The 27,008-nt window shown below is 39.6% G+C and overlaps 2 protein-coding genes and 1 non-coding gene across 10 annotated transcripts in view; 2 read left to right on the top strand and 1 right to left on the bottom strand.

Annotated features, from left to right (window-relative positions):
• The window catches only part of ANLN (anillin actin binding protein), a 50,966-nt gene extending 44,779 nt beyond the window's left edge, over positions 1-6,187 (bottom strand). The window contains exons 1-2 of the mRNA XM_023532043.1: positions 5,968-6,187; positions 69-222 (exon numbers count right to left, since the gene is read on the bottom strand). Coding sequence (XP_023387811.1) covers positions 69-222; positions 5,968-5,985 — 172 coding nt within the window. The 5' untranslated portion in view covers positions 5,986-6,187. The remainder of the gene's footprint in view (positions 1-68; positions 223-5,967) is intronic.
• A 71-nt stretch (positions 6,188-6,258) lies between these two features.
• The window catches only part of KIAA0895 (KIAA0895 ortholog), a 45,940-nt gene continuing 25,190 nt past the window's right edge, over positions 6,259-27,008 (top strand). For 2 of the 8 annotated variants that reach the window (XM_011362488.2, XM_011362490.2), the window contains exons 1-2: positions 17,231-17,621; positions 25,690-26,384. In XM_011362488.2, the coding sequence (XP_011360790.2) occupies positions 17,285-17,621; positions 25,690-26,384 (1,032 nt within the window). In that variant the 5' untranslated portion in view covers positions 17,231-17,284. Of the gene's footprint in view, positions 6,936-11,002; positions 11,071-17,230; positions 17,622-25,689; positions 26,385-26,427; positions 26,550-27,008 lie in introns of those variants that run through there. The other 6 variants (XM_023532033.1, XM_011362489.2, XM_011362492.2 and 3 more) reach the window with 6 other exon arrangements.
• LOC111741252 lies at positions 18,384-18,548 on the top strand. Its single transcript, XR_002780942.1, has one exon. It is a non-coding gene; the product is annotated as a U1 spliceosomal RNA (small nuclear RNA).

Below are 27,008 nucleotides of genomic sequence, written 5' to 3'. Positions count from 1 at the left end.
ATGCATGATGAAATGTCTGGGGCTTCTCTCCTTTATGACATGCAGGTTTTGCTTTTCCTCGGGCTTACCTCCACTGGCAGACAGGGGCTGCTGGTTACTTGCTTCTGAAAGCGGCTCTCTGGCTCGCTTGGCGTGAGCCGCAGACCGGGCTGCGGCCGTGGGCCTCTCAGCCATCTTTTTCTGAAGGTTCTCTCGCCTGGCACGGGTTCGTTCAAGCAGTTTCTACATATGGGACATTGAAAACACAGTTTAGTCGAAGGTTCACAAAACTTCAGTTGTCTTCTAAAATCACCAATTGCCATGTAGGATAAAAGTGAAATTTTAAGAGTGAAATCCTATGTAACTTAAGATTCACCAAATGAGCATCCCAATGTCAAAATTATTACAGATGTAATATGAACAGTAATGGGGGGGGAATAAAATGCGGATAGAGCAAGTTAGCTGCGTAAGATTTTAAATGGCCACGGATTTTTTTTCTGTTTCCATCAAAAGGTAGAATCTATTTCCATATCCTTGAATTGTGCGGGCTTTATGATTTACTTTGACCAATAAAATGTGGCAGAAGTGACACTGGGTGACTTCCAATCCCAGGCCTCAAGAGGCCTTGCAGTGTCCACTCCTTCTCTCTTGGAACACTATACCATACGAAGAAGCCCAGGTCAAGCCTGCGAGAGACACGTGGTCCAGCTGACAGTCAGCATCAACCACGAGACATGAGAGGAAGGCCATTTCAGGCCCTCCGGTCCCAGATAATTTGCCAGATCATAGCAGACACCTGCACGACCCCTGGGGAGAGCAACAGAAACACAGCCCAGATGAGTTTAGTTTAAGCACTAGTTTTAAGTACTTGTTTAAGAGCTTAGTTTTAAGCACTAAGATAAATGAGCAGAATAATGGTCCCCCAAGGATATTCATATCCGAATGCCCTGAACCCACGAATATGTTGCCTTACATGGCAAAAGGAAGTTTGCTGGTGTGATTCAGTTAAGGACCTTGAGGTGGAGAGGTCATCCTGGATTATCTGGACCAGTGTAACCACAATGGCCCCAATAAGGAAAGAGAGGCAGGAAAGTCAGAGTCAGAAAAGCTGAGACAATGGGAGCAGCAGAGGTCAGAGTGGTATTATCGGTGGCTGTGAAGACAGATGAAGGGGCCACGAGCCAAAGAATGCAGGTGGCCTCTAGAAGCTGGAAAAGGCTAAGATATAGATTCGCTCCAAGGGCCTTCAGAAGAAACACGATCCTGAGGGGAAAAAAGCCCTACACAATCTTATGTTTTATTTAATTAAATATCAATATAAAATAAAAGTTTAAGTTGAAATCTCAGCCATCCCATAAACTCTTAAGTCATGAATACTTTTTTTACCCTGAACTGAAGCTCCTATTTGAATCGGTGTGGTAAAAACAAACACACGACCTGTAAAACCATTTACTTCCTTCCAAATGTGCACAACTACAGGAGGGGTATAGGTTACTGGGCAGACATTACAGACTGCTGGGCAAACATAGATACAGTGCTTAGCAGACCAAGAAATTAAACTCTCAGCTTTTTAATTCCTTAATTAAAATAGAATAACAATTTTTAAAAATTCCTCCGAGTATACAAAAGAAGCAGGAGCTAAATGGGGAAGAAGACACAATTCTCTTCTCAGGGATGATTTCTAATTTAAAGCTCATTGAAAGAAGTGACACTAAATCTAAATGTTATGTCACTGAAAAGGTAAGTTATGACCCAAATGCCTTCTAAAATACAAGACTTTCACTCTTTATTTTTATTTTTTTAACGCCTACAGCACCTGGTCGTCCTAGGTGGTCTCCCATCCAATACTAACCAGGCCCAACCCTGCTTAGCTTCTGAGATCAGAAGGACCGTCACCCTTTAAATAAAAGTCTTCGACAACCTCAAAAGATATATTGTTACACAAATTCATATGTGTCTGACAATCTTCCCTATGATAAAATGTGTCACTCCCCAGATGCAAAACGGGCCTCGTTACATGCCTTTATGGACATGCCCACATTCCACTCCAGTCTGTTAGAACACTGTGACTCAGTGCATCTTCAGTTACTAGGAGCAACGGTCACAACAAAGGAATGTGGTTTTGTCATTCAAACGTATGCAAAGGTTCTATTGTCTATATTAGATTCAAAAATTGCAAAATCAAAAAAATTAAAGTAGATAAGCAGACAAAGTTCCTTACTCTGTAAAATAAAACTAATAAGCACCAAAGATTAATTTAAAAGAAAGGATATATGCAAAGTACAAACTCAACAGCTCAGTAAATTTAAGTCATTCTTCCTTATAATAGTGCATCAAGAATTTCAGGGTTCTTTGTAAGAGACAAACAAAATATCCTTCAAATATCACACCTCCTTCTTCCAATAGTAGAGGCATTAAAAAACAATAACTAATATAATCGAGAAATAAGATATCCTACACGGATGAATCTAAGGTAACTGACATTTATCTAAGCAATTGCTGCCACACACACCTCCGATCATATCTGACAGACATTTCTCTAGGAAGTGTTACTTATTTCCCTGCCTTCTTAAACAAAGTACATTCGATATAAATTACTTACTTTCAAAGTGCTCAAGGTCATTCTTTCCTAGGTTAATATAGAGATTTTTACTTAATTTTGGAAAATAAGAGAAACTCCATTCCAAACAGTAACAGCATGTTTGTTTATTTATAGCGCAAGAAAAGATGCTTTACAAAATATTTTAACTGTAGCCTCTTCTAAGATTCCTACACAGAAAGTTCTGACTTGGCACACCTGGTCTGTGGTTCCCTGTGCTAGCCTTGAACGGGGGTGACCATCACCTGTGAGCAGGTCTTCAAACTAAGAGGCTAACACCAATGTTATGAATAGTCAAGTTTACGGCTTTAAACTCCCCTAAAAAGTACAACAGCAATCACTAACTCTTATATAGGATTTAGTATAAAGTACTTTCAGCGTCTCATTTCATTTTCAAAACCTTATTTGGTAGGTTGTTTTCACTGCTGTGTTACAGCTGAAGAAATCCAGGCACAGTTTAAATAACAAGCCGTAGGTCTCATAGCTAAGAGGTGGCAAGTCGGAATTCAAACCCAGGTTCCAAAGCCTGGGCTCTTAAACACTTCACTATAAACTGTCTTTTGACTAAATCTAAATGCTCTTTTTAAGAATTTATTGTCACAGAACTAACTTCACATCATCAACATAACTTTTTTAATGCTATAGCTCATATCAGATCATCATAAACATTTACCTAAACTACTCATTTGTCCATGAATCAAGGTGGATTCATTATTTCTAGTTGGTCCATGAAGAACTTCAGAAAGATACCGCCCTGTGGACCCCCTCCAGATCCCGATTCAAACAAACTGCAAAAGCATGAGGCATGGAGAAATGTAGAAATATGAACAGCGACAGAAACTGTTGTTCATTTTTTTGGTGTGATAATGGCATTAAGATTATGGGTTTTTTTTTAAATCCTTAGCATTTAGTGATAAATACTGAAGTATTTATGAATGAAATTAGATGATCTCTAGCATTTGCTTCCAAATAATTCAGTGGGAGGGATCAGAGTGGGGGATACAGTGAAACGATATGGCCTTGTGTTGCTGGGGAATGGACGCATGAGCGGTTATTATACTTACAGTCATTTGAAATTTTCTACAGTTAAAAAAACTGTGATATTGTTCAAACAATTAGTGTTATGTGTAATTATTATTTTTCTGTAAAATACTTTGCACCGAATGGTTCTCTTCTCTATTAATGAAGCAGAATGTTGCTGGATGTGCCTGATGTCAGGGAAACATCTCTGAATGGAACAGTGCTCCCTTCATGACGTCCACATTCTGTCAGGAAACACGATCAAGAGGTAAATCAAGTGAGCTGAGCACTGAGAAGGGTGATCTCCCCTCCGAAGAAGAGAGCTCAAACTGTGAGCAAGAGCTTACATCAGAGGCTGCCGGGCAGAGGAGGCAGGAGACAAACAGTATGCCTGCGGCACCAATGACAGCAGGGAGGAGAGCCAGTGAACACCCTTGTGTGAGAAGAGTTTAAGATGGTTGTCGCCTTTCTCAACCAGAGTCACCTAGAGAATTAAGCCCTGGTGCCCTGACATTAAGACAATAAATTAAAATCTCTCCTTTGCTTGTTGGATGGCATGGGAAAATTGAGAAAACTGCTTCTCAGTCTCCTGTGTTCTATGGTTCTGATAAGAATCTCTGGCTGAGAAAGTCATTTTAACTGACTTTCAGTTCTTTTCAGAGAAGGAACTGCGCCAGTTCATTTCACTGTGCAAAAATGTTAAGAATGCTATAATTAAGCACCTAATGGTTGAAATCAATTCAAATAGTTCACTCATTACCAATTAAGGAAAAGACGTCAAAGCTGTTTATTCCCACCGCAACTGACCTAACTTTTCATAATATAATCCATACATATTAAACCATAGATATTTCTGAGCACACTCTAAAATGAAGTGTCTTTCCAATAAAGTTTCTTTTAATTGAGATTTGTACTAGCCTCAGAATGACATTTTAAAGTAAAGTGAAGTACAATTTTCAGCCAACTTTTTCAAAATACTTTGATGCTGTTATTCAGGAGAATAAAAAGATTATTAAGAACACATAGGGCCAATGTTTTAAGGAATCCTAATCTAAGTAACATAAAAATCCTTTTAAATTTCAATGTAAGTGAAAAATATTTGGGGCATGACCAGCTCTATCTATTCTTTAAAGCTAATATAAAAACGTGTTCTGGATTTTTCTGTCCAAATCTTTAAAAGTAAGGTGAACAAATGAATGTGTTTTCCCCCAAGATGATTAAGAATTTGAAACAAATAAATACTGCTGTGTTTGAATACAAGTAAACTCTTAATTGTTGAAACTTTTACTAACTTAGACTTAAGAAATTGTAAGCATATTCCGCACCCCCCCAAAAAAAGTATGACTACTCTCCATAGCATTTAAGTTTTTAAATCTAGTGTAGAGATATATTTAGGTCCACTTCGCAAAACCTCAAAAAATAACCGTTTGAAACTTGCACAACCTAACGAAAGAGGAACTGGCCTGCAAGAAAGGGGAGCGGACTGCTGGCAACCCAAAAGTCCAGAAAATGTCATTGCACGGTCTCAACGAGAAGTCAAAGTGAGAGAAATGATGGATACAATAACTATGTCATTACTCCATATTCGATTTCCCAAGAGCAAAATATGAGTTAACTATTGCTGTAATGTTATGTTCCATAAACACACACACAGAAAAAGGTTTACTTCTTTACTCAAGCTTTTTTTAAATCGCAGGCCAGTAACTTTGGTTTGTACATAAGCAGCCAGCACTACTTCCTTTCGATTAGTGCCGATCTCGGGTGTGAAACTTCTGTCCCAGTCATCTGAGCAATGGAATCTTAAGGAACTGTTGACTCTATAGGATCGGAAGCAATGGTTTCAGACACCGGCTTATTCTAAGGTGTGGATGTCATTTCGTTAACAGCATCCTTAAGTGCTCGGCTCCTCAGCCGGCTACACGAAGCCCTCAAATCACATTCCATTCCATCTCCAAGCGGCGGTTGCACACGCAGCAGTGAGTCACTCGGGCACCCGACTCCACCCTGCGAGTTACCCACGCTTTTGCGTCCAGCAGGACCCGTCCCGCGGGGCCCAGCCGCACTCTCGGGGGGACAGGGCCCCGCTCCAGGGGGGCGTTCTAATAACCGGGCCGAAGGGAGGTTTCTCACTGCCGCCTTTTAAGACGGACTCCAAACCTCCCCCCTCCCCCGCGCCCCCGGAGATTCACGTGCGGAAAACCGCAGACGAGCCGCAGGATCAAGGGCGCCCGCGGGCGTCGCCGCGGGACCCCCGCCCGCGCGCTCTGCGCACGCGCTGCCCGCCCGGGGGACCCAGGGGTTGACAGGTGGGTCGGGGAGGGTGGGGGCCGAGAGGGGTCATGGTCGGCTGCGTCCGCAGGTTCCCTCACCTCCGTGAACGGGTCCATCGCTCCGGGCTTCGCGTGTCGATTGCAAGACGACGGAAACGGTGGTTCAAATCCGGAAAGAAAAAAGAAGTGAGTCCCGGCTCAGCGCGTCACTTGGAGAAGACCCGGAGCCCGGGGCAGGGAAACGCTCCCGACTTTCCCTCGCGTTCCCCTCGGCCTCCAGTGTCGGACTCGGCCCCCGGCGAACGTTCAAATTTGAATTTCAGCGCCGGGAGCCGCGCGCATGCGCGCGAGGCGGGGCGCGCCTCGCCCCGCCCCCGCTGCGTCACGCGTCCTGGCCGGGCCGGGAGGTTCCCACGGGCGGCCCCGCCTCCTCCTCTAGGCCACCGCCTCGCCTGGGACCTGGCGGGAGGCGAGGTGCTTGCGGCCCGAAGCCCCACCCAATCCTGCGTCTCCCCACCCGGTGTAAGCCGATCCCCTCGCCAGGGCGGTGCCGGGCACCCCGCGCTCCCTTCCCGGGGATAGGATTGAGAGAGCCCTGTGTTTGAAATTGCACTAGCCCCTTGTCAGCTGTAGCATTATTCGTCCCCCCTCCCTTTACTCCACCCTAAGGGGGACTGCAGGTTTGGTCCTTATCATAAGAGGCCGGTTTGGCAAGTCCCCAGACACTGGGGGCTAATGACCAGTAACCTGCCTTAGGCGCTGGAGGCTTTCTCCTTGGGAAAATAAGGCCAGCATCAACAGACGTTGTGAAGAGTTTATACCCAAAATTCCTGTCGTGCTTCCTATTTTAAATCCTATTCAACTGCAAACAACGATAGAGCTGGAAAGATTTGAAAAGTGATCCACTTTAATCCTTTTTACATCTGAGAGAAGGGAGACCCTGAGACCTTAGGTAACAGGTCCAGAAGAAATGAAAATCCCATTCTCTGTACTTGTTCGCCTGAAAAGTAAAACCGTTTAGAGAGTGACTGCCCAACAGCTCAACAAACTCACAATTTTCCTCCCAGGTAAGATGTTGCAGTATATTTAATAACGGTTCCATCTTAGCAGTCGGTAAACATTACAGAAAGTATTTCACCAACGATATCTCTAATTGGAATTTTGATGCTTTAGGTTGTAATGAAAAGAATTCTGAGTGTGGGTTTGGAAGAAATTGCTTGGGGTTTCGGTTGCCCCAGGACCCCGTGACCTTTAGGCAAATCATGTAACCCACTATTTTTTAAACCTGTTTGAGGAGTTATGAACGCCTTTGAAAATAAAGCTGACCCTCTATCTAAAAATATGCCCATTCAGTCATAAACTATTTAACATAGGATTTCATGAAGTTCATGGTCACGAGGTTAAAAATCTCTGATTTAGCCTCTTTGGGTTTTAGTTTACTAAAAGAGAAATAATCAACAGCCTCGCCATCCACAGAGTCGTTAGGAGGATCAGATGAAACACTGAGACAGATCTCAAAGCATTCTGTAATAAGAAATAAGGCGCTATGCAAGTATTTGGTGTATCAAGCTATTAAATTTAATTCAAAATATGCTACTTATGAACCAACGAGAAAAGATGCTTGAGTCTTTTCCAAGTGCTAGACAGGAAAAGGATGTGTATATTGGTGGGAGAGGGTGTGTGCTTTAAACAACATTGAAAAATGAGTCATTAGAAATTTATGTAGCCTTGTACCTTCTGGCTTTGGCTTCTGTGAGAGTTAGATTCTTTATAACTAGATTCTAGTCAAGACGGAAAGAGATAAGACATAGACAGTTCCCCCATGATTTTAGTCTTTACACTGATGATGATGGTGATAGCAACCAGCACAGGAATAGCTACAAACACCTACTATGTGCCAGAAACTGTGCCAGATACTCTGCTCTCCAGGAGTACTGCAGTTGTCTCCTACTGTGTCTCTTTATTTCTATTCTATAAGCTAGAATTACTTTTCTTCTTTTAAAAGTTGTGTTATAAAACATTTCCAGTTTACAAAAAAATGTAGTAAATAAAACAACCATGTAACCCACCCCCCCTCAAAAATATATGTAATTTTATTATTGAAGTCTCCTGTGTGTCTCTCCTTAATCCCATTCACCTTCCACTCCCAGGAGTAAAACTGTCCTGATTTTCATGTTTATCGTTCCATGACATGTGTACTTTTATTACATCTACTTATATATCCATAACAATATACAGTGTTTTACATAAATTTTATTTTCTCTGTATGTATCTGCAATTATTTTGCTCAATATTCTCTTTATGATTCATCCTCACTAGTAGCTATAGCTGCATTTCATTCATTTTCACTGTTGTATTCTATTGTATAAAGATACTTGTAAATTATGTATCCATTAATGGACATTTAGCTCATTTCCAGTTCTTTCCAAAGATCCTATGATGCCATGAATGATTTCATGTCTCCTTTATACAACTTTCTCTAAAGTAATATACCTAGAGGGTCATTTCAATAAATGTATTTCAATGTTTTTGCCAGATAGTAAAAATAAATTGCTCTTTAAAATGATTGTAATAATTTATACTCCATTCAGCAGTATATGAACATGTCTGCTACTCCAGTGCCTCCCGATTTCTTGGATAGTTTCTGGATTTTGCCATTCTTGTTCATGTACATTTTTCCTGTTGCTCATAAAAGTGAACATTATTTCATGTGTTTATTGGCCTTTCAGTTTTTCCTTTTCTGTGAATTCCAACTTCATATACTTCGCCCATTTTTCCATGCAGTTATTTGTCTTTTTCTTACTGTTTCCTAGACTTTTTGTTTGCTTACTATTTTCTGGGAAAATAACCCTTTTTTTGGTTTGGGGGCTTGCAAATATCTTTTCCTAGTTTATAGTTTGTCTTGCTTTAGGATATCTTGTATGTACAGAAATGTTTAATATTTATGTAATTAAATATACGTGTATTTTCCTTTAAGGTTTCTGCTTTTTATGTCTCAAGAAATCCTTCCTTGCACTGAGGTTTTAAAGGTGTTTTCCCGTATTGTCTTCTAAATATTTTAAAGTATGGGTATTGTCTTTAAATTATCTGGATTGATTTTGTTTTCTATGTGGATAACCAAATGTCTTAGCAGCAGTTATTTAACTGTCCATCCTTTCCCCACTGACCTGAAATGCCACTTTTGTAATATATCAACTCTTCATGTATGTGTAGGTCTATTTTGGAGCCATTTATTCTATTCGACTGGTGCATTTTGGAGCCATTTATTCTATTCGACTGGTGCATTTATCTATTCCTCTTCTAATAATCAAATAGTCATAATTATATGTTGATATATGATAGGGAAAATTAAAAATTGGCTTGGCTGATTTTGCCCCCTTGTCCTTCCAGATAAATTTTAGAATTAGATTGTCAAGCTCCATAATGGAAAAAAATCCTCTCGAGATTTTAATTGAAATTATATTGAATTTGTCACATCATTTGGAGAAAATTGACAACTCGTGACACCGAGACTTTCCATTCATGAACATGGTATATCTTCATTAATTTAGGCCTACTTTAATATCTTCCAAAAATGTTTATACTGTACTTTCATATAGATCTTTAAACTCTTTAATTCTTATGTATCTTTTTTGTTTTCATTGTTACTTTTATAAATGTATCTTTTTAATTATGTTTTAAAACGATTTATTACTGGTATATAAGAACATAATTGATTATTGTGAACCTATAAACTATCTCATTAGTTTTAATAATTTATTTATTAAATTACTGAGAAAGGGATCTTTTTAAAATGTAAATTATGCAGTGTCCATTCCTTGTTTAGAGCCAGTTTATGTCTTCCATTGCAATTAAATAATATCCAAATTCTCTATCATATCTACAAGGCCCTATATGATCTGGACCCCTCCTGTCTTTCCCAATGTCCTCTGAATATCGTAATACTCTCCCTTTGTTTTTCACTAGGCTCCAGCCTCATAGGCCTAGGCCTTTTTTTTTTTTTTTGTCATAAAAAATGCTAAATTCCTTCCTATCTCAAAAACTTTCCACTGCTTGGACTCTCCTCCTCTAGATCTGCCATGTCTGTATCCTCATTAGATGGGTCTAAGCTCAGATTTGCTACCTCTTCAAAGATTTCTCTGATTGGGTGGCCACACCCCTCTCTGTCCTTCTATCACTTTTCATCCTGTTACTCTGATATATTTTCTTTATTGCATTTACCACTTATATGGAATTATTTTAGTTATGTCTGTTTTTATTATCTATCTTTCCTATTAGAGTATAGACTATGGAATGGCAGGGACTTGTCTTTTTATACCTGTAACTCAGCACCTTCTGGGCACATGAGTTCAATAGATATTTGTTGAATGAATGAATGAATGAATGAGTGAATGTAAGGCAGCTATTATTCCTGTTTTAGAGATGGGGAAACTGAGATACAAAGAGGCTAAATGATTGGCCTAAGACCATCACCTAATAATTTGAACCAGATCTGCTTAAGTTCCATCCAATCCTAGACTGTTTCTACTCTTGACATTTGTTAATTTATTTATTTTGATCACCAAAAACACAATGGTGATGTAAATGCGCCCTTGAGCTATATCTACAGTGCTAAATAAATAGCAACCATGTTTTTCTCTTGGAATTGCTTTTTTAAAATGAAACTTTTAAATTATTATTAGGAAAGAGCATAAGGGTATGCTATATTCGCATGATCACTAGCACTTAGGCTATGCAGTTTGACCTAAATGATGTTAATATTCTAAAAGTCACCAAAAGTATCTTCCCTGGTTATTTAAATAAAAACCACAAACTCCCAAATTATTTAGGTAAAGACCACAATTTATTACAGTAATTTATGAATAGAATCAAGGCTGAGAAGCAGATATAACTAGAGATTAAAGGTGGCCGTAATAAACGAGTATTTGATCCTTTTTCAACGAAGGAAATAGTAATCACGTCTTTCTCAGATAAAATTGATGGAGGTCTAAAACACACAAAATTTGAAAGCATTACTGTAATAAAGACACTCCAAATCTCATATGTTTACAGTTAATGTTTTAAAATAGATTCACACATATTCTCATTTTATTCACAAAATAATACAATGATATAAATATTCTTATTTTTACAGAGTGAAATGGCCAAGATCTAACAAGAAGACAGTGCCAAAAAGGATTAAAGTCGAGTTCTCAACCACAAGTTATCTGGCTAAAGGGCCACTTCTTTTATGCATTTATTATAATGAAGAAATAAGAACTGTCAAAGGATGTTAGATACATGTCACCGAAAAGGACTATTTTATTACAATCTCTGCAATTCATGGTCCTTAGCATCAGATTTCTTTTCTAATTTAATCAATGAATTAAAGTTTCATCTTCCAAAGTGAGGGAAAACAGATTGTGCTTTTCTGAACATACTGTTTCCAAAACCAACGCAACTACAGGCATATTTCCTTTATTCAAAGACTAATCGAAATTTTATGCAGCTTTAATCTCCTTTTTACTTTCTCAAGTAGTTGATAAGTAAATTAAGGGAATTCATATTTAAAGGGCCACAGTAAATCCTTTCATAAAGAGGAAGAATTCTTTTATGTACTTATCACATTGTAATTCGTATACTGATTACTTTTCCATGTGTAGATTTCTTAAAGCTGTATTCACAGAACCTATATTTAAATTTTTTAGTGGCCCTATATTAAAGTAGCTCTTAAATATTACAAAATAGCAGAAGCAAGTGTTTCTCAAACATCAGATTCTCTTTATTGAGCATCAAAAATAAAATCTTAAATTTGATACGAGAACTTTCGTTGTACTCCACTGATGTCTGTCATGTCTGTCATGAACGTCTTTATTTTCCAAACACTTCAAAAGTTTCTCCTCTTTCAGACCTGGTTCTTCTGCCTTCTCATTAACCCTTCCAAATTTTGGTGTTCATGACATTCAGTTTCATTCTCCTCTCCCTGCTTCTCACAGTGTGATAGACACTATCCCAGTCTTCCTCAGAATGATGTATTCCTGGCATGCAATAGGCCCTCAAAATAGGTTTGCCGATGAATTCTCAGTGACCAGTCTCCTACACCCTGACCTCGCCATGCCTGAAACCTTCCAACTGCACTGACCTCTTCCTGTCATCGCCAAATGTGTAGCCACACTTGGACACTAATCAACACTTGGAAGTGCTCCATCACCCAGATTTCAAACCCCAAACCTGGCCTCCTGATTGTAATCTCAGATTCTTATCTCTTGTCCACTGCCGCTCACTTGTACTAAACCTGCACGCCACTAACCCTAATCTTCAGACTATTCTCCTTTCCCAAATTTGGTTGAATTAAAATCGTTGTAGTTCCTGCCCTGAAGCCATGCCACGCATTAGCCCTAACTTCTCACCTTTTCCTTTTCGTGAGGCCACGTGCTGAGTAGTTCTTTCTATTCTAAAAAGGCCAAGAGAAAAGGGAGTTTTTTTAAAAAAAATTAAGAGCTGCAGGGATCACCTAATTCAGCCACTTAAAATAGTAGATAAGAAAATAAGAAGATTGTGACTAATCTGAGTATTGCAGAACCTGTCACTGGCCCTTTCCGGACACTGCCCAGCCTCCTTTCTGCCTCACTTGCTCCCTACCCAGCCAGACCCTGAGGGAATCTATCTCACTACCATTCTCCTTGGTCCCTTGTCCAGCTTGCTGAGTTTAACTAGCCAATCCCTAACCTACGTGTTGTTTTTCTTGGCTTGCTGCGAGCATTGAGCCAATTCCATTTCAAATTTATCCCCCTCAAAATGGCCCTTGAATGTTGTTTAGAATCCTTGCATTCTTATCTGCTTAAATCCCTATCAGATTCTCTATCGACTTCCCATTCCACCCCTTCTCTCTCTCTGCAGATGACTTTATGACCCACTTTGCTTAGTGTTCCATGCCAAGGAAAGTGTTCCAAGGACAGAACTTGGTCAATTGCTATTCCCTGCCCCTACCCTTCTCTGCTGCGTCTGTGGCTTTCTCACCCGACCCCACTGCCAGAGTGGGCTACCAACACCTTTGGATATCTAAATATGAGTCCAGCTGAATAACATGTCTTATAAGATTACCCACCTAGTCCACAGGGAGGTCATTTTCTACCTTAGTACTCAATTGGCACCACTTTAATATGATTTAAAACTTAAAGAAAAGTTGTAAAAATTATATGCACATACAGCAAGAGAAAAAGTAGAACAAAGAATTCCAGGATGCCCTTCAACCAGATTCCCAATATGTTAAATTTGCTTTATTCTATGTACATGCTATGAAGTATTTAGGAGTAAAGGGGCATCAGAAAAATATTCATCCTCCCCCACTCATTTACAACAAAACATCCTATTAAAAAACTCAGTGTTTCCCAGGATTTTTGTGCTGTTCTGGCCACATTCATAGAAGTGAAAAAGCAGAGGCGGCTTTATAAAGCATCCTTTATTGGGCTTCCCCTTAATGCTTTTCATTCTCCTGGAAAAGACATACCGAAAACATTCCATTCTTTCAGTACAGACATCCTAAAAGTTCTCCAAGCTTCACTGAAAAAAAAAATTTTTTTTTTTAAAGCCACGGAACCAACTATTCCCTGGAATTTTTTTTTTTTTTCTTTTGTAAGTCAAGGAGCATCGTTTTCAGCTTGCCCAGAGCCGTCTATTAATGCTCGTTAGAGTCTGGCATCTTGCAGCTGGAGCTGCTCTGTCCTTTTTCTAGCAGCAGCTGCAGGTTAACTTTCCTCGATTCATGTATTTCCAATAACCCAGAATGTTAAAAACTGCTTCCAATAGCACAAGAAGGAAAGTCAAAATATTTTCTGGAAGCTTCTCTTCCCCCCATTCTTTTAAGCTCTCATCTGAAATTTAAAAGTAAATAAATATTTTACTGTTCTAATTCTTTTTTAGTTACCAAGATAACTTCTCCTTAAGAAGTTAAACTTTTTCTTAGTTTCAAGCATCATATATGCTTCACCTGTTCTCAACAAAATAAACCCTTGCTGTAGAAAGTGAAATATTATAGTTATTTGTCTTTCCACCAGCACTAACGATACCTATGAGCAGCCTTCGCCATTGAAAGTAAATGATCAAAGTGTGTTCTAAATCTTTAAAAAGGAGGATGTTGATCTTTTTTCTAAAAAAAAAATCCTCTTTTATTACAGAGACGTTTGGATTGACTTTTTTTTATCCCAAAACTCCATCAGCTATGAATACTTTGCCATGTAGCATGTACGTGAAATAGATTAATGTATGAGTTAAGTAAACAAAAGTTACTGATAAAAAAAGAAGTTACTGATGATAAAGTTCTTTATTCATAACGAAAATCTCACCACACAAAAAGAACAATATTTCTATTAAAATTCCTATTTTCCTATGACTTTTGAATCTGAGATTTAATATTTAGATATCAAAATGACCCACAATGTAATGTAGGTAATGCACGTAAAAATGACCATAAAGGTAAACTGTCATGCTGAAGTGGGGTGACTGCCACAGCAGTCTTGGCTATTTTTAGAAAACTTAAGTTTCGCAAAACTTTAGAAAGGAGAAAAGGTATGTCGTTATAAATACACATAAATTAGTAAAGTTAGTTTTAATACGTTTTCAACTTTATTTTGGAAGTGGAGTAGTAACTAATAATCCCATTCCTTCTTTTGTCTCAGTAGTAATGGTTTATATAGAAACAGGTATACAGAAAAATTTCTCAGACAGATGGAATTGTTCATTGTTCTGGCCAATATGTAAAAACAATGTTGACTCAAAAGCAGCCAAATGGACAGCTGCAGATGCTGTACCCAGTGGAAATACTAAGCAGGCACAGCACGAATCAATAATCAACAAAGCAGATGCACAAAGCCTGATGAGGATGAATAATTGCATAGGCGGGGATGATAAAAGGAGCTGGTAACAGTACTAGTTTTGTCTGAAATTAGACTCTTTGTATTCACAGATTTCTTAGCAAGAGTACTTCAGCGCCTAATAACACATGAATAATATCTTTTAAAAATGCTTGGATTAAATTGATGTGCAACTTTAGATAATACTTATCAGTAAAGATATTTGAAAATCAGAGTGATCCACAAGAAAATATTGGTAGAGTGAACATAAAAATAATTTTGAAAGTAAAGAATGAAATAATATTCTAGGTGGGTTAACTACAGGGACATCAGATTATTTTTGGAATTCTTAAGTTTAATAAAATGTTGAAGAGGGAGGTAAACCTTTAGTGCACTTGTGTGTTTTTGAACATGTGTGTGTGTGTTTAAAACCTTCCCTACTAGTCAATAAGTTTCTTGAAGTATAGTGTCTTTTATGTATGCTAAAAGTACTAAGCTATTTTGTATATAAATAAATACCCATGGAAAGAATAAAATAATACATCTTGTTTTCTTCAAAATATAATGAAAATGGACAATCTGGTTAAGCACACTTTAGTAAAAGCATTCAGAGTAAATTGTTTACATAGCTGCTGATATATGACTCGGAAAAATCTTTTAGAATTTTTTTTTTTTTTTGAGAAATAGTGACTTTAAAAACTAGAAATTGGAGGAGTAATAGATGCATTCATAGCAAACCTGAAAAGCGGGTTTCAGAGTTTTAGGTATATAGGGAAACTAAAGAAGGCATACAAGGAAGCTAGGTATGTAAGGTTCATTTATAGCCTTTTTCCTTAGGACATATGTTGCAAGTGCTCTTATGAATGCAAAGCATTCATTGCCCAGTACTATATCAAATGCTTTAACCTGAAGATTTTTTTTATCTACATGCCCATTTTGTATCATTCTATTTTCTCTGAGTTATCATCGAAAATGCATACTTTCTATCGTCTACTTGTTCATTAACTTACAAATAATTTATTGAGCACCTACTGTGTGCCAGGCAGTATTCTAGATGCTGGGAACATAGCAATGAACAAACAGAAATCACTGAACTTGTAGAAATTTTATTCTAGGGATGGAGACAGACAAGAAGACAAATCAGTAAAATATATAATAAATTAGAAAATATTAAGGAAAAAAAGTAAAGCAGAGAAGGGGGGTAGGGACTCTGAGAAAGGAGTGCAATTTTAAAGTGAGTGGCCAGGAAGGGCCTCACTGAGAAGTGGCGTTTGGATTAAGTCCTGAAAGAAATGAAGGAGCCGGTCCAGTCGGGAAGAGTGTTCCAGACGGGAAATCCCAGCTTGCAAAGGCCAGGAGGGGAAATCGTGCTCGGCATAGTTGAGGAGTGTCAAGGGGATCAGTATGTTTGGAGGAGACCAAGGAGGGAAGGGCCACGGGAGATGAGATCAGAGATGACAGGAGGCTAGGTCACAAAGGACCTCATAGGTAAGAAAGGAATCCACTTAAGTGTTGTTTTGTTTGTTTGTTTTTTCCTCAGAGGAGTGATATTATTTGACTGTTTAACAGGATCACGCTGCCCAAGCTGAGTTTTGAGAATGTGAAGAGGGCAAGGTGGAAATATAGAGCTCACTTAGGAGGCTCTAGCTATAATACAAACAAAAGATGGTGGTAGGGTGAACCAGAATGGGGACAGTGGTGAAAGTTAGAAGTGGCTGGATTCTGGATATATTTTGAAGATAATATTCCCAGGATTTTCTTACAGAATAGGATGTGGGGTTATCCAGTATTTGTGGTAGTTAAATTTCCACTGTTCCCTTCTAATTGATGATATTGCTGACATAACTTTTTGTTCCCGAGTCCGAAAACACATCCCAACTATTTGTGTCCTGTTGCCACTTGAGGAAGGGTAAAGCGAAAACGTGGCTCTGAAAACGACAGTATCAACACCGCCTTCTGAACTCCTTCTAGACTGTAAACTGCATGAGATTTATTTCCCTTAGTCGTCAAGGCCTGTGTCAGAACCTTGCACATAGGACTCTCCAAAACTGAATGGCATAGCCTCTACATTTCCCACGGAATAATAAACGGAAAAACAACATTGAACTCTATCAGTTGCACAATCGTATTTTACAATTTGTATTTTATTATTAAGGGCATTATGCTGTGGTAATTAAATAGTAAATGTATTTGAGCTTCCTCAACGATAGAGCTCGTTACCAGCTCACCCTAAGGTTGTTTAAGCGTTTCCGCACCTTTTAAATGAACTAAAACGGCGGAGGAGACTGGCTGGCTTCGCAGTTCGCAGCTGAGGCTGAACTTCAGGTTACGTCACCGCTCTCTTGGGAAGCTACAGCCGTGAATCCCTGCGGAGCGGTGCGCAAACATCTGTGCAGACGACCAGCCAAAGCGCGCGCAGCTCACTGGCCCGGCCGGGCGTGTGTTCCGGGGTTCAGCCCGGCAGCCCCCGAGGCGCGCGCCTGCGCTGTGCACGCCGGGAGTTGTAGTCCCGCTTCTGCCCTACGCACCTGGCCGCCGACGCGCGGGCGCCCGGAGCGGCGCACGGGCTCTGTGGAGCGCGGCGCATGCGGACGCGGAGAGCGTTTCCTAGCAACGGGGGAGCGGTAACGTCACAGCGACCGGTTCGAAACGCGGCTGCCCGCGGGAGGGCCGGGTGTGCACCTGCCAGCACTCGCGGGCCCGAGCAAGCGCAGCCCTCGGCCCTCGTCTGCGCGTCTCTGGCGGCCCTTCTCCGCCTTGTCCCGCCCCGGGTCGCCGAGAGCCGCCCGCCCTGCGACCTCGATTCTGAGGCCCGGCCCGAGGCTAGAGGCTGCCCGCCCGGCTCTCCCCCCTGCCCCGCGCGCGCGGTGCCCACCGTCCGCGGTCTCGGCTGGACGATGCTGGAGTCCATTCGCGTGACGGGTGAGTGCGGGGCAGAGCGGGCGCCCGGGCTGGAGGGGCGACCGGGGTCCGCCCGGCCGTTGGCTGCGCGCGTGGGGCGGGTCGTGGCCTCGACAGCCCCGAGGCCGAGGTAACGGAGATGCGGGCGCGGCGCGGCGCGGGCGCTCGACCCGGCGCCCGGAACGGTGCGGGGCGTGCTGCGGGGCTCAGGGAAATGTGCTGCGGGAGAGAAAACGGCCCGTTTCCTTTTGTCATTTAGTAAGCATGAGTTGTGGAGTCTAGAGAAGTAAGTTGTAATAGATTACTGGCCCTACAAATGTACCGTCCAAATACATATCGTTCAGTCCTGTTTCAAAGCATGGTAGGTATGTAATTCGGCATTATTTGTACTGGGGTCCCCTTTTCTAGAATGTTTAGGAAAATCAGAGCTAACCGAAAGAACGCATGGCTGTATATCAGCGTTTATGCTGCTTATTTCTATGCGTGCTTTTATTCTTAAATCAGGGAGAACATTTTGAGTTGGTATTATTAATAGGTCGCTTTATAGTATGCATTATAGTAAAAAATGGGTGTTCGGACCCTAGATCAGAAAGTTTACTTTTCCTTATTAGTTTGAAAAATAACTATGGATGTTAACCATTTAAAAGTTATCTGACATAATAGTAGAATAATTTTCTAGATTGCATTCCTGGCATTTCATTCTATATAATATTTCTGCAAGACAGTCGTAGTAGTCCAGTATTATGACAAAGAACAACGAAGAACAGAGTAAAAGGAAATGCCTAACTTAACCTGGCAGGAGAGATACCTTGATCACGTAGGTGGTTTTCCCAGGGCGAGGCTTATCCTTGATACTCCAGATGTGCTGACCGCTGCGATTTCTCCAAATGTGGGAAACTTGACTGCATAATTTGTGGTAGTGGGGGACTGCGTTGGCGCTCTCCCCTGAAAAAAGTAAATAAAAATAAATAAATAAATAAATAAAAGGATAGGCCCGATTCTAAAACTAGTGTCAAAATAAGTCTAGAGTTCTTTTTACCCTAAGGCGTTGCAGTACCTGATAGACCATTTTTCTGTGAAATTTTTAATGGTAAAACTAAATTCCTTTCCAGTGAAAATATTATGGCTTTAATTTTATTGTTTTATTTCATGTTCCATATTATAAACTGTGGAGCTGATTTTATGCAATCATGACATTGCTGTGATTGATCCCATTGTTATTTATGTTGAGGAAGCATAGATAGTTAACAGCATCTAAGATCTAAAGGGCAACATAAATTGTCATTAGATTTTTTAAAATGTGATTCGATGTGGATGTTAGTCTTTCATCTTAAAATACAATGGAAATGTTGGAAGTTACTAAAAAATACCATACCTTCCATGTGTCTTGGAGCAGGTCTCTCAGACTTGGCACTGTTATCATTAACTTAGTAGATAAGTGTTTGTTGTGGGGACTGTCCTTTGCATTGTAGAATATTTAGCAGCATCCATGATCTCTATCCACCAGATGCCAGTAGCAACACTCTCCTTACCCCCAGTTGTGACAACCAAAAATGCCCCTGAAGGAGCAAATTCCACCACATTTAAGAACCACTGCCTTATATAGTTAGAGCCCGTCCAAGTGAAGGTTATTAGATAATGATTTAGAAGTAAAACCAATTAAATAATATCCCCAAAGCATAACAATCATTGTAGAGAGAGAATGCGATTATGATAGTATTAGAAAGTGGATATTCTGACCAGCTAGTCAGCAATATAAAGTGGATCTCCTGTTTTTAGATATACAGATTTGGAAATTTGAAGAAAGATTCTTTATAAAATAGTAGACACACACCTCTTGCCTCAACTTCTTTCTCATAATTTAATGGATATCCATATATTAATCTACCTGCACGTTAAATACCTTGAGATAGATAAGTCGGCAGTGAATTTCTGTACAAATTCATATAGCCTTTTGGAACAGTTCAAGCCTCAAATTTGAAACCTCTTTCAAAATAATTCACCAGGTTGTTTTTCAAAATAGTTTCTCCATTTCTTTTATATAATACTTGACTTGTTAAAATGATAATTCTAGAACCCTATGCCCAGCATTCCTTTGCCATATCAGAAAGCCCAATATAAATGGCCAGAAACTCTATGAAGAGAATTTAGCTGAAAACATGCCCCCTTTTCTCTTGCTGTCCCCTCACTATTTGTTGGTATCTAAGACGTCTGTGTTGTTTTGGTTAGCAGAAGAACTTGGCTATTTATGGTGAGGGTATCTATGGAAATGCATTGTTGGGGTTTTTTTTCAGCTTTAAAATAGCTATAAATATAGAGCAGATTGTTTTTTACTTAAGGACTGAAGCAATTAACTGTTTCTGAAATCACTTCCTATGTAATACCTTACCCACTTTGACTTATTAGTCACGAATGAATGTAATCTAAATATAACATCCTGGTAGAACTGCTGATTGAAAGATTAAAATAAAATAAGAAAGGTGTTTATTATATATATGCTGTTTAAAATGAAATCAAATCAGAAAAGGTTTCTGTGCCTTTTCATAGCTTTTTAAAGGAGTTAGTTTATTATAGTAAAGCCACTAAAATATTGGTTCTAGAATGAAGAATTAATTACTTCATGTTAAATTTACATTGAAATCCAAATTCTAATCATTCTAAACTTTCGCATAAATATTATCCCATGGGGCGTTTCTATTGGAGCTGAATATAATGTCGCATATAGTAATGATAACGGATCCTGAACACAGGCTGCTTGCTAGAAGCGAGGACTGTTCTCAGCACTTAACATACATTAACTTTTTTGTTCTTTGCTCCAAAACTATGATGAATTTAGTTTGTTATCCCATTTTACAGATAAGGATATTACATCACAAAGAAGTTCAGTAACTTGGTCAAGGTCACAGCTGTTGATGAATAGCCAAGACTCCCAGGCCCATGTTCTCAACTACTAGGAAAGTCACAGCACTGTTAAAATGACTATATAAGGATTTAAGCCACAAAATTCAACACGAAGGTCCCATTTAACCTCAGTGGTACCTTATCTGACAGTTTATTTAAGGTATTTTTGAAGTTTTGTCATAGGCAAGTCTGTAAATTTTTGCTTGGAAAGATCATTTTTACTTAGTTATAAAATCATTGTTTTCAAAATAGAGAAGAAGATAATATAGTTCATTCGATGAGTAGCAAAATTTTCTAAGAAGCCATATAAGATTATGTTAATTTATGATTTTCTAGTGCCCGTATTTGGTCTGTGGTATAAGAAGTGATTAACGAGTCATCTGGAAATGAAGCTCCTTTGTAACAAAAGTATTCAGAAATACTGGAGACAAGTTTTCTTAAGGCCAGTGTTTGGCCTTATAGGATGAGTGCACTTAGGCACATGGCCCCTATTTGTCCTACAGCAGTAGTAGGCACCTGCCATTAAAACTTGTCTTCAACATTGCAAATTGTTTCCTTTGTTTATGTGGCCCTGGTGTGACTTTTTTCTCAACCTTCAGGCATTCAAATTCTGTATCCTTTCTCTCCTCTGCAATATTCTCCTCCCTCGGCTACTGCTCCAGCCGTCCTTTCATAATCAAGGCAAAGAGTGAGGGGAAACAAACCCAGACGTCTGCCGTAATGGGCCTTAGAATTTCAGTGTTGCGGAGGCCATCGTATGAACCAATGTCAAACTGCCAACATGACAAGCGCTTTAGAGAACCTCCCAGGGAGTTTTCCCGAACAAGTGATATTTGTGCTCAGGGATGAGTAGAAGCTAATCTAACAGAGAGGGGAGGGCGGGACTCAGTGTGGAGAGGTGTGTCCGGAGAGAGAGGGTTGAGTGTGAGGGGTGACAGAATGAAGGGACGCCAGAGTGGACTGATGAAGGCGGAGCGTTGTGTGGGCCGGGGCCGGAGAGGCAGAGTGGCCTGTCCACGAGTGACCTCGTATGCCATGGCTCGGAGCTTTGCTTTCATCCTAAATGGACAGCCATGAGGAATTTTGTTCTGTGACACGTTCACTGTTATTTCAGATGGTGTGTAGTGCTTTTTTTTTAATCTTTTTTTTTACCATAATCATCATTTCCTGCCATTATAGAATACCGTATGTATTTCTAACTGTAACACACACATACACACACACACACACACACACACACACACACTAGTTTCTGACCAAAAAAACAACAGCATCACATTATAAAGAATCGTCGTTACCCATATAGTAACACTGAGTACTCTATTAAGTAAGTACTCCTAGCTGGGATGGAGAATTTTAGGAATCTTGAAGTACAGTTGAGTTTCTCAGTTCCTGAATTACAATACCTTTCCATCTCTTTTTTTTTTTTTTTTTTTTTTACTTACAGTCGAGTAACTATATTGGGTACTGTTGAATCTAGAGATGATATAATTTAATAGCTTATTTTTTATAATGCAGACGGTGGGCAATAAATGTTTTCCGAGATACTTATTTTTATAGACCATTTGAAAAATTAAGGTGCAACTTATATTCAGCAAAGTACATAGGTCTTAAATGCTTGATGAATTTGTACATCTGCCCAGAACAGGATATAGAACATTTCTAGAACCCAATACCTTGGTACCTCATCCAAGGTTATAATCCCTCCCTCTTACATAACCACTGTTCTGACTTCTAATGCCATGTTAGTTTTGCCTGTTTTTGAACTACATACAGATGGAATTGTACAGTATGTACTCTTTTGCTCTGGCTTCAGTTTGCTCAGTATTGTCTGTGAGATACGTCTAGATTGTTGCTTGCAACCTCAGTTTGTCCTTTTTCATCTCAATATACTATCCTATGTGAATACACCACAGTTTAGTCATCCTTTCTACTGCTGGTAGAGATTACATCATTGGAGTTTTAAGTGATGATGAACTACTTGATAAAAGTGTTTATCTTATTGGGAGATTATTTTGTTTTGTTTTTGCCTTTTCTTCTGTGTAATCAAGCGACCTGTTGTTTTGTAGTGTAAAATTATAGCAGGTTCTCAGGTTTCATAAGTATTAGTGAACCATATAAAATTGCCATCAGATGGTAGAATGGTATTCTCCACCAGGCTTTGTTTCTGGTGATCTAATCTTCCTTTCAGCCAGAGACCTCATAATTACTGTGAAACCTCACCTATTCTTAGCAAAACACCCAGAGTTTAGTGAGCAGTGCTCCCCTCTGTCCCCCATTCCTTTAGCTGAGGAACGTGGAGCACTGATGGGTTTAGTGATTAGGCTAATATTACAGAGAGGTAATTGAGAGAGCTGGGAATGGAAGCCAGGGATTGTGGTGTTTTTCTCTCCTGTTCTAGATACAAATGAAGCTTTCATTGTGTTTGTAATTTCAGTATATTCACCTACTTCTGAGTATACTGAGCATCAATTTTAATGTAATGTTTTTCTTTTTTTCCTGTTTCGGTAATCAAGTTGGGGTTTTTTTCCTGTTTCGGTAATCAGGTTGGGGTGAATGATTTTTTGATCAACAAATTTTTTTAATTTACTCCAAGGTTCTAGTGAAGCAGTTGCTGATGGCTAAAATGTCACATTATATAGTGACTTTTAATATAAGAAGGTGACTGTGAGAAATTTACATCCATCTTATATGAGTGTTTGAAGGACCATCTGCCCTACTTTATGAACTCCATGGCATATCAAGGTTTGGCAGGATTGACGTTTCTTAAATAAATACACCTTTGGCACTCCCAAACTTACTCATCAGCAGATGGAGCTTAAAAAGGATGAGGCTAAGCCTCTCAGGTAGATAATTAACAGGTAAACTGAAATGCCCAGATTCCTGGGGGAGAGGGGTTTTGTCATACACACACTGGCACCTCTCTCCCAGCCCCCACTCCTCCTTGAGTGTTTTGGCAGATGGTTTAGGACTTCTTAAAGAAGTATCCTGAAGTGTATAGGTTGTTTGAGATGGGACAAAATTATGAATTTAGACATCACTGTTGCTTTGTGACAAAAGAACTCAATGAGCTTAGCTCTTTGGTCATAAAACTACTGAGACTTAGGACCCGAAGAAAGCATTTTTACACTGAATATTCATTTTTTAAAAAATCAACACAAAATAAATGTAATAAACCATCAGTATTAGGAATTCTTCAGAGTAGTTTTATTAATTAATTTTTAATTTAGTGTAACTTTCCTCCTCTTTATTATGAAGACCAAACGAGAAAACCTGATTTCCTCCTTTGACCTCCTGGCTGGCCTCGTCCTTACCTGGCTTTTCTAGGTTCGTGATACCCTTATTCTTACCTCAGTTTTCTGGTTCTTTTCCTGTTAGTGTCCATTTCAGTCTTCCTTTCGTTATCACTTCTTATGTCCTGAACTTGTGGTGTCCTTTTAGGGAAACTGACAATATTCGGGGCCATTTGGGCTGCAGCCTGTGTCCTGGTATTCTTTAGCCTCTGTTTGCCCAGCCTGCCCAGTTGTGACTATCAGTTGGCACCTTAAGTCTGAAACCCCTGAGGAACTGGGACCTGCCAGTCTGTGATGAAAGTTTTGTTTGTTCTGTTTGTTTTTGGCTGATCGTGAACATTTATTGAGTGGCTTCTTTGTGTAATCAACCTTCAACATGACCCTGTGCAATCTAGCTCCTACCTCTGCCTCTCAACTTGTATGTGTAGTAGACATTTTATTTAGCCCCTGCAAGTTCATACTGCTTTGTTATCTTTTAGACACAGAATTCAAATTTCACATGTTGGCCTAGAAAATGTTAAGTAGAGGACTTAAATACCTCAAGTATTTGGTTATTATCCACTTTTGACCTGGAATTATTTCTTTACTCTAAACCTTATAACCTCTGGAGCTTTAAAAGGTTATATTTAGAGCAGGGTATCTCTAAGTTGGCACTATTTTAGGATGAATATTTTTGTTGTCAGAAGCTGTCCTATGCATTACAGGATGTTTGGCATCATCCCTGGCCTCTGCCCACTGATGTTTAGCATCCACTGGCCACTACCCAAGGTGCCAGTAGCAGGTCTTCTCCCCTACTGGTAATACCTAGTGTCTCCAGACATTGCCAGTGTTCCTGCGGGGTGGGGGGAGTGGGGGCCAAATTGCCTCTGGTTGAGAACCACTGGTTTAGGGGCTTCCCTGTTATTTTTCCACTTCTGCAATGATCTCCTCATGGACATATAGAATGGTCCCAGAACTGCTAATACCTATTTATCTAAAATGGCTGCAGAATGGCATGTTTAAGGTCATGCCATTCATTCATTCATTCATTCATCCGTTTCTTCAACGTACATTTATCGAATGTCTACCAGATACCATGTTAAATGTGGGAAAGAAACAAATGAATAGAATGTGGTCCTGGTGCCTGTCTTAGTACATAAATTATTCACATTACCATGTCTTACTGGGGTGCCGTGTTCTGTGCAGAGGAAGAAAGGGCGCAGTGCTGTGCATGTAGCTGGCTTAATGCTGAGTATCTGTTGCTAATTGAATGAGTGACCAGACGTCATAGAACGAACATGGACTCTAATCAGACACACCTGCATTCAAATCATGGTTTACTGTTTATTACTTTCTTGTCATCTAACTTTGAGCTAATTGCTTAACATCCCTGAGGCTTAAGTGATATAACATGTATTTTTTGTGAAACCCCAAACTCATATAAATGTATCATGGTGGCTGCTATTATTATTGTTACTTATTACTACTTATAGAAAGGATCTAATATCTAATCTTGAATGAGTAACAGATATATGTGGATAAACAGTTTTTTAAAAAATGAAATAAATTGTCTCTAATTTCAAGATTGTATTTGCTTTGAAAATGCCTTAGATTTTGCTGTTCTTTCTATGAAATCCACGTTCTTTGGTAGAGTTGAGTATTATTTATGTGTTTATTATCTCATATCTATGTTAAACTTTGATCATCTAAATGGTTTGAAGCTTTGGATTTTTATAGATAATTTAGCGCGCATACACATAGAAATATATCTTTTTAATTCTTAAATTGTCTTTTCTAAAGATTGGTACAAATTTTAAAGTTTACATAACCTTCAGAATACTTTTCATGTAATAAACACTTTGCTTCATCTAGTATCTTTGTTATTTCTTTTGTTTTGATTTTGTTTCTTAATACAGAAAAGCTTCACTGGCCTGAGCAGGAACTTGCTAAGAAGTCTATTCTAAGTGCAGAAGAGTCATTGGTCATTGACGACGACAGGAGCATTTCACATTTGTCTCCTGGAGTCCTGAAGGACATTTTCACAACCGGAACCAGTAGTTACAATGTCCTCCTACAGAGTAAAGAGGAGAAAAAGCATCAGTCGCAAAAGCAGTCTTCCTCCACATACTCCAAAAGATGCAGAAAACCCAGCAAATCTCCTAGCTCTTCTCGTAGTAAGGACCTTCGCAAGATGAAAGCCCCAGTGCCGGTGATGAGCGCTGGTCCTTGGTACTGCCTAGAAAGGCAGCCTGCTGTCTTTGTCACTAGTTCAGGGTCAAATCCTGTGAAGTTTACACCTGGTATCTCTGTTACAGGGAACAGCATAGTACTGCCACCTAAACCCAAAAACAAGGTCAAGCGATGCCATTTCTCCACTCTTCCAAAGCCAAAGCCACAGCCTCAGCTGTCTAGAAGTTTTGAGAAAGGAGATGACTCCTCTGGAAAGAAATTTTGTATACTGACTGCTATAAAGCCCACCAACTTGGAGAAAGAAAAACTGAGATTCTTCAAGTCTGACTATACCTACAATCCACAGTTTGAATATGCTAATTCTTCTCTGCCAGGTGTGTTAGCCAAGCACAGCAGCGCATCTGATCGCTTTCTTAAGCAGGTAAAATGCCTCTTCACTACTGGTATTTTCATTTTATGTAGCTAAAAGTTATTTGCAATCTTGTAAAAAGAAAAAAAAAAAAAGACTTGAAAAATATTCCAGTTATTTATATGTCATAGTTAACTCCTACCCAGAACATGTATGTACGTGACAGGGACTTTCTAGGTAAGTGGCATGGCCTTCATGCAAACTGCTTTGCACTAATCAAAATCTATAAAGAATCCGTTGTATAGACTTTGTGGCAGGAAGACACTGTACTAGGAAAAAAGCTTCAGATTCTGGTTCCAAGCGTTCATTTGGGAGTTACCAACATGTGGCCCGTTAGGCAGCCCACAGACACGTGTGGCCGGCCGCACTGCATTTTCTGTTTGACACTGAATGCCGTAGAGGGAGCGGGCAACCTCCGGTTCTCCTTGTCCTGTTACAGTCCCAGCTTGCTTAGACTCCCAGAGGCGCTTGGAGACCTACCCTCGATACTTGCCCACGAACATTTTAGTGCTTTACCAAAATTGTTAATCATCACATAAATATTTAGAAACTCATTTAAAGAAGAAAACAATGAAGTTTTAAAAATGATCTTCAAGACTAGCAAATCATGATGTGAATGATGTAAGCAGCAATTTC

The sequence above is a fragment of the Pteropus vampyrus genome, unplaced genomic scaffold (assembly GCF_000151845.1).
Source record: "Pteropus vampyrus isolate Shadow unplaced genomic scaffold, Pvam_2.0 Scaffold75, whole genome shotgun sequence".
NCBI classification, from domain to species: Eukaryota; Metazoa; Chordata; class Mammalia; order Chiroptera; family Pteropodidae; genus Pteropus; species Pteropus vampyrus.
The sequence above is the reverse complement of the archived record's forward strand: the minus strand, read 5'-3'. Positions and strand labels throughout refer to the sequence as shown.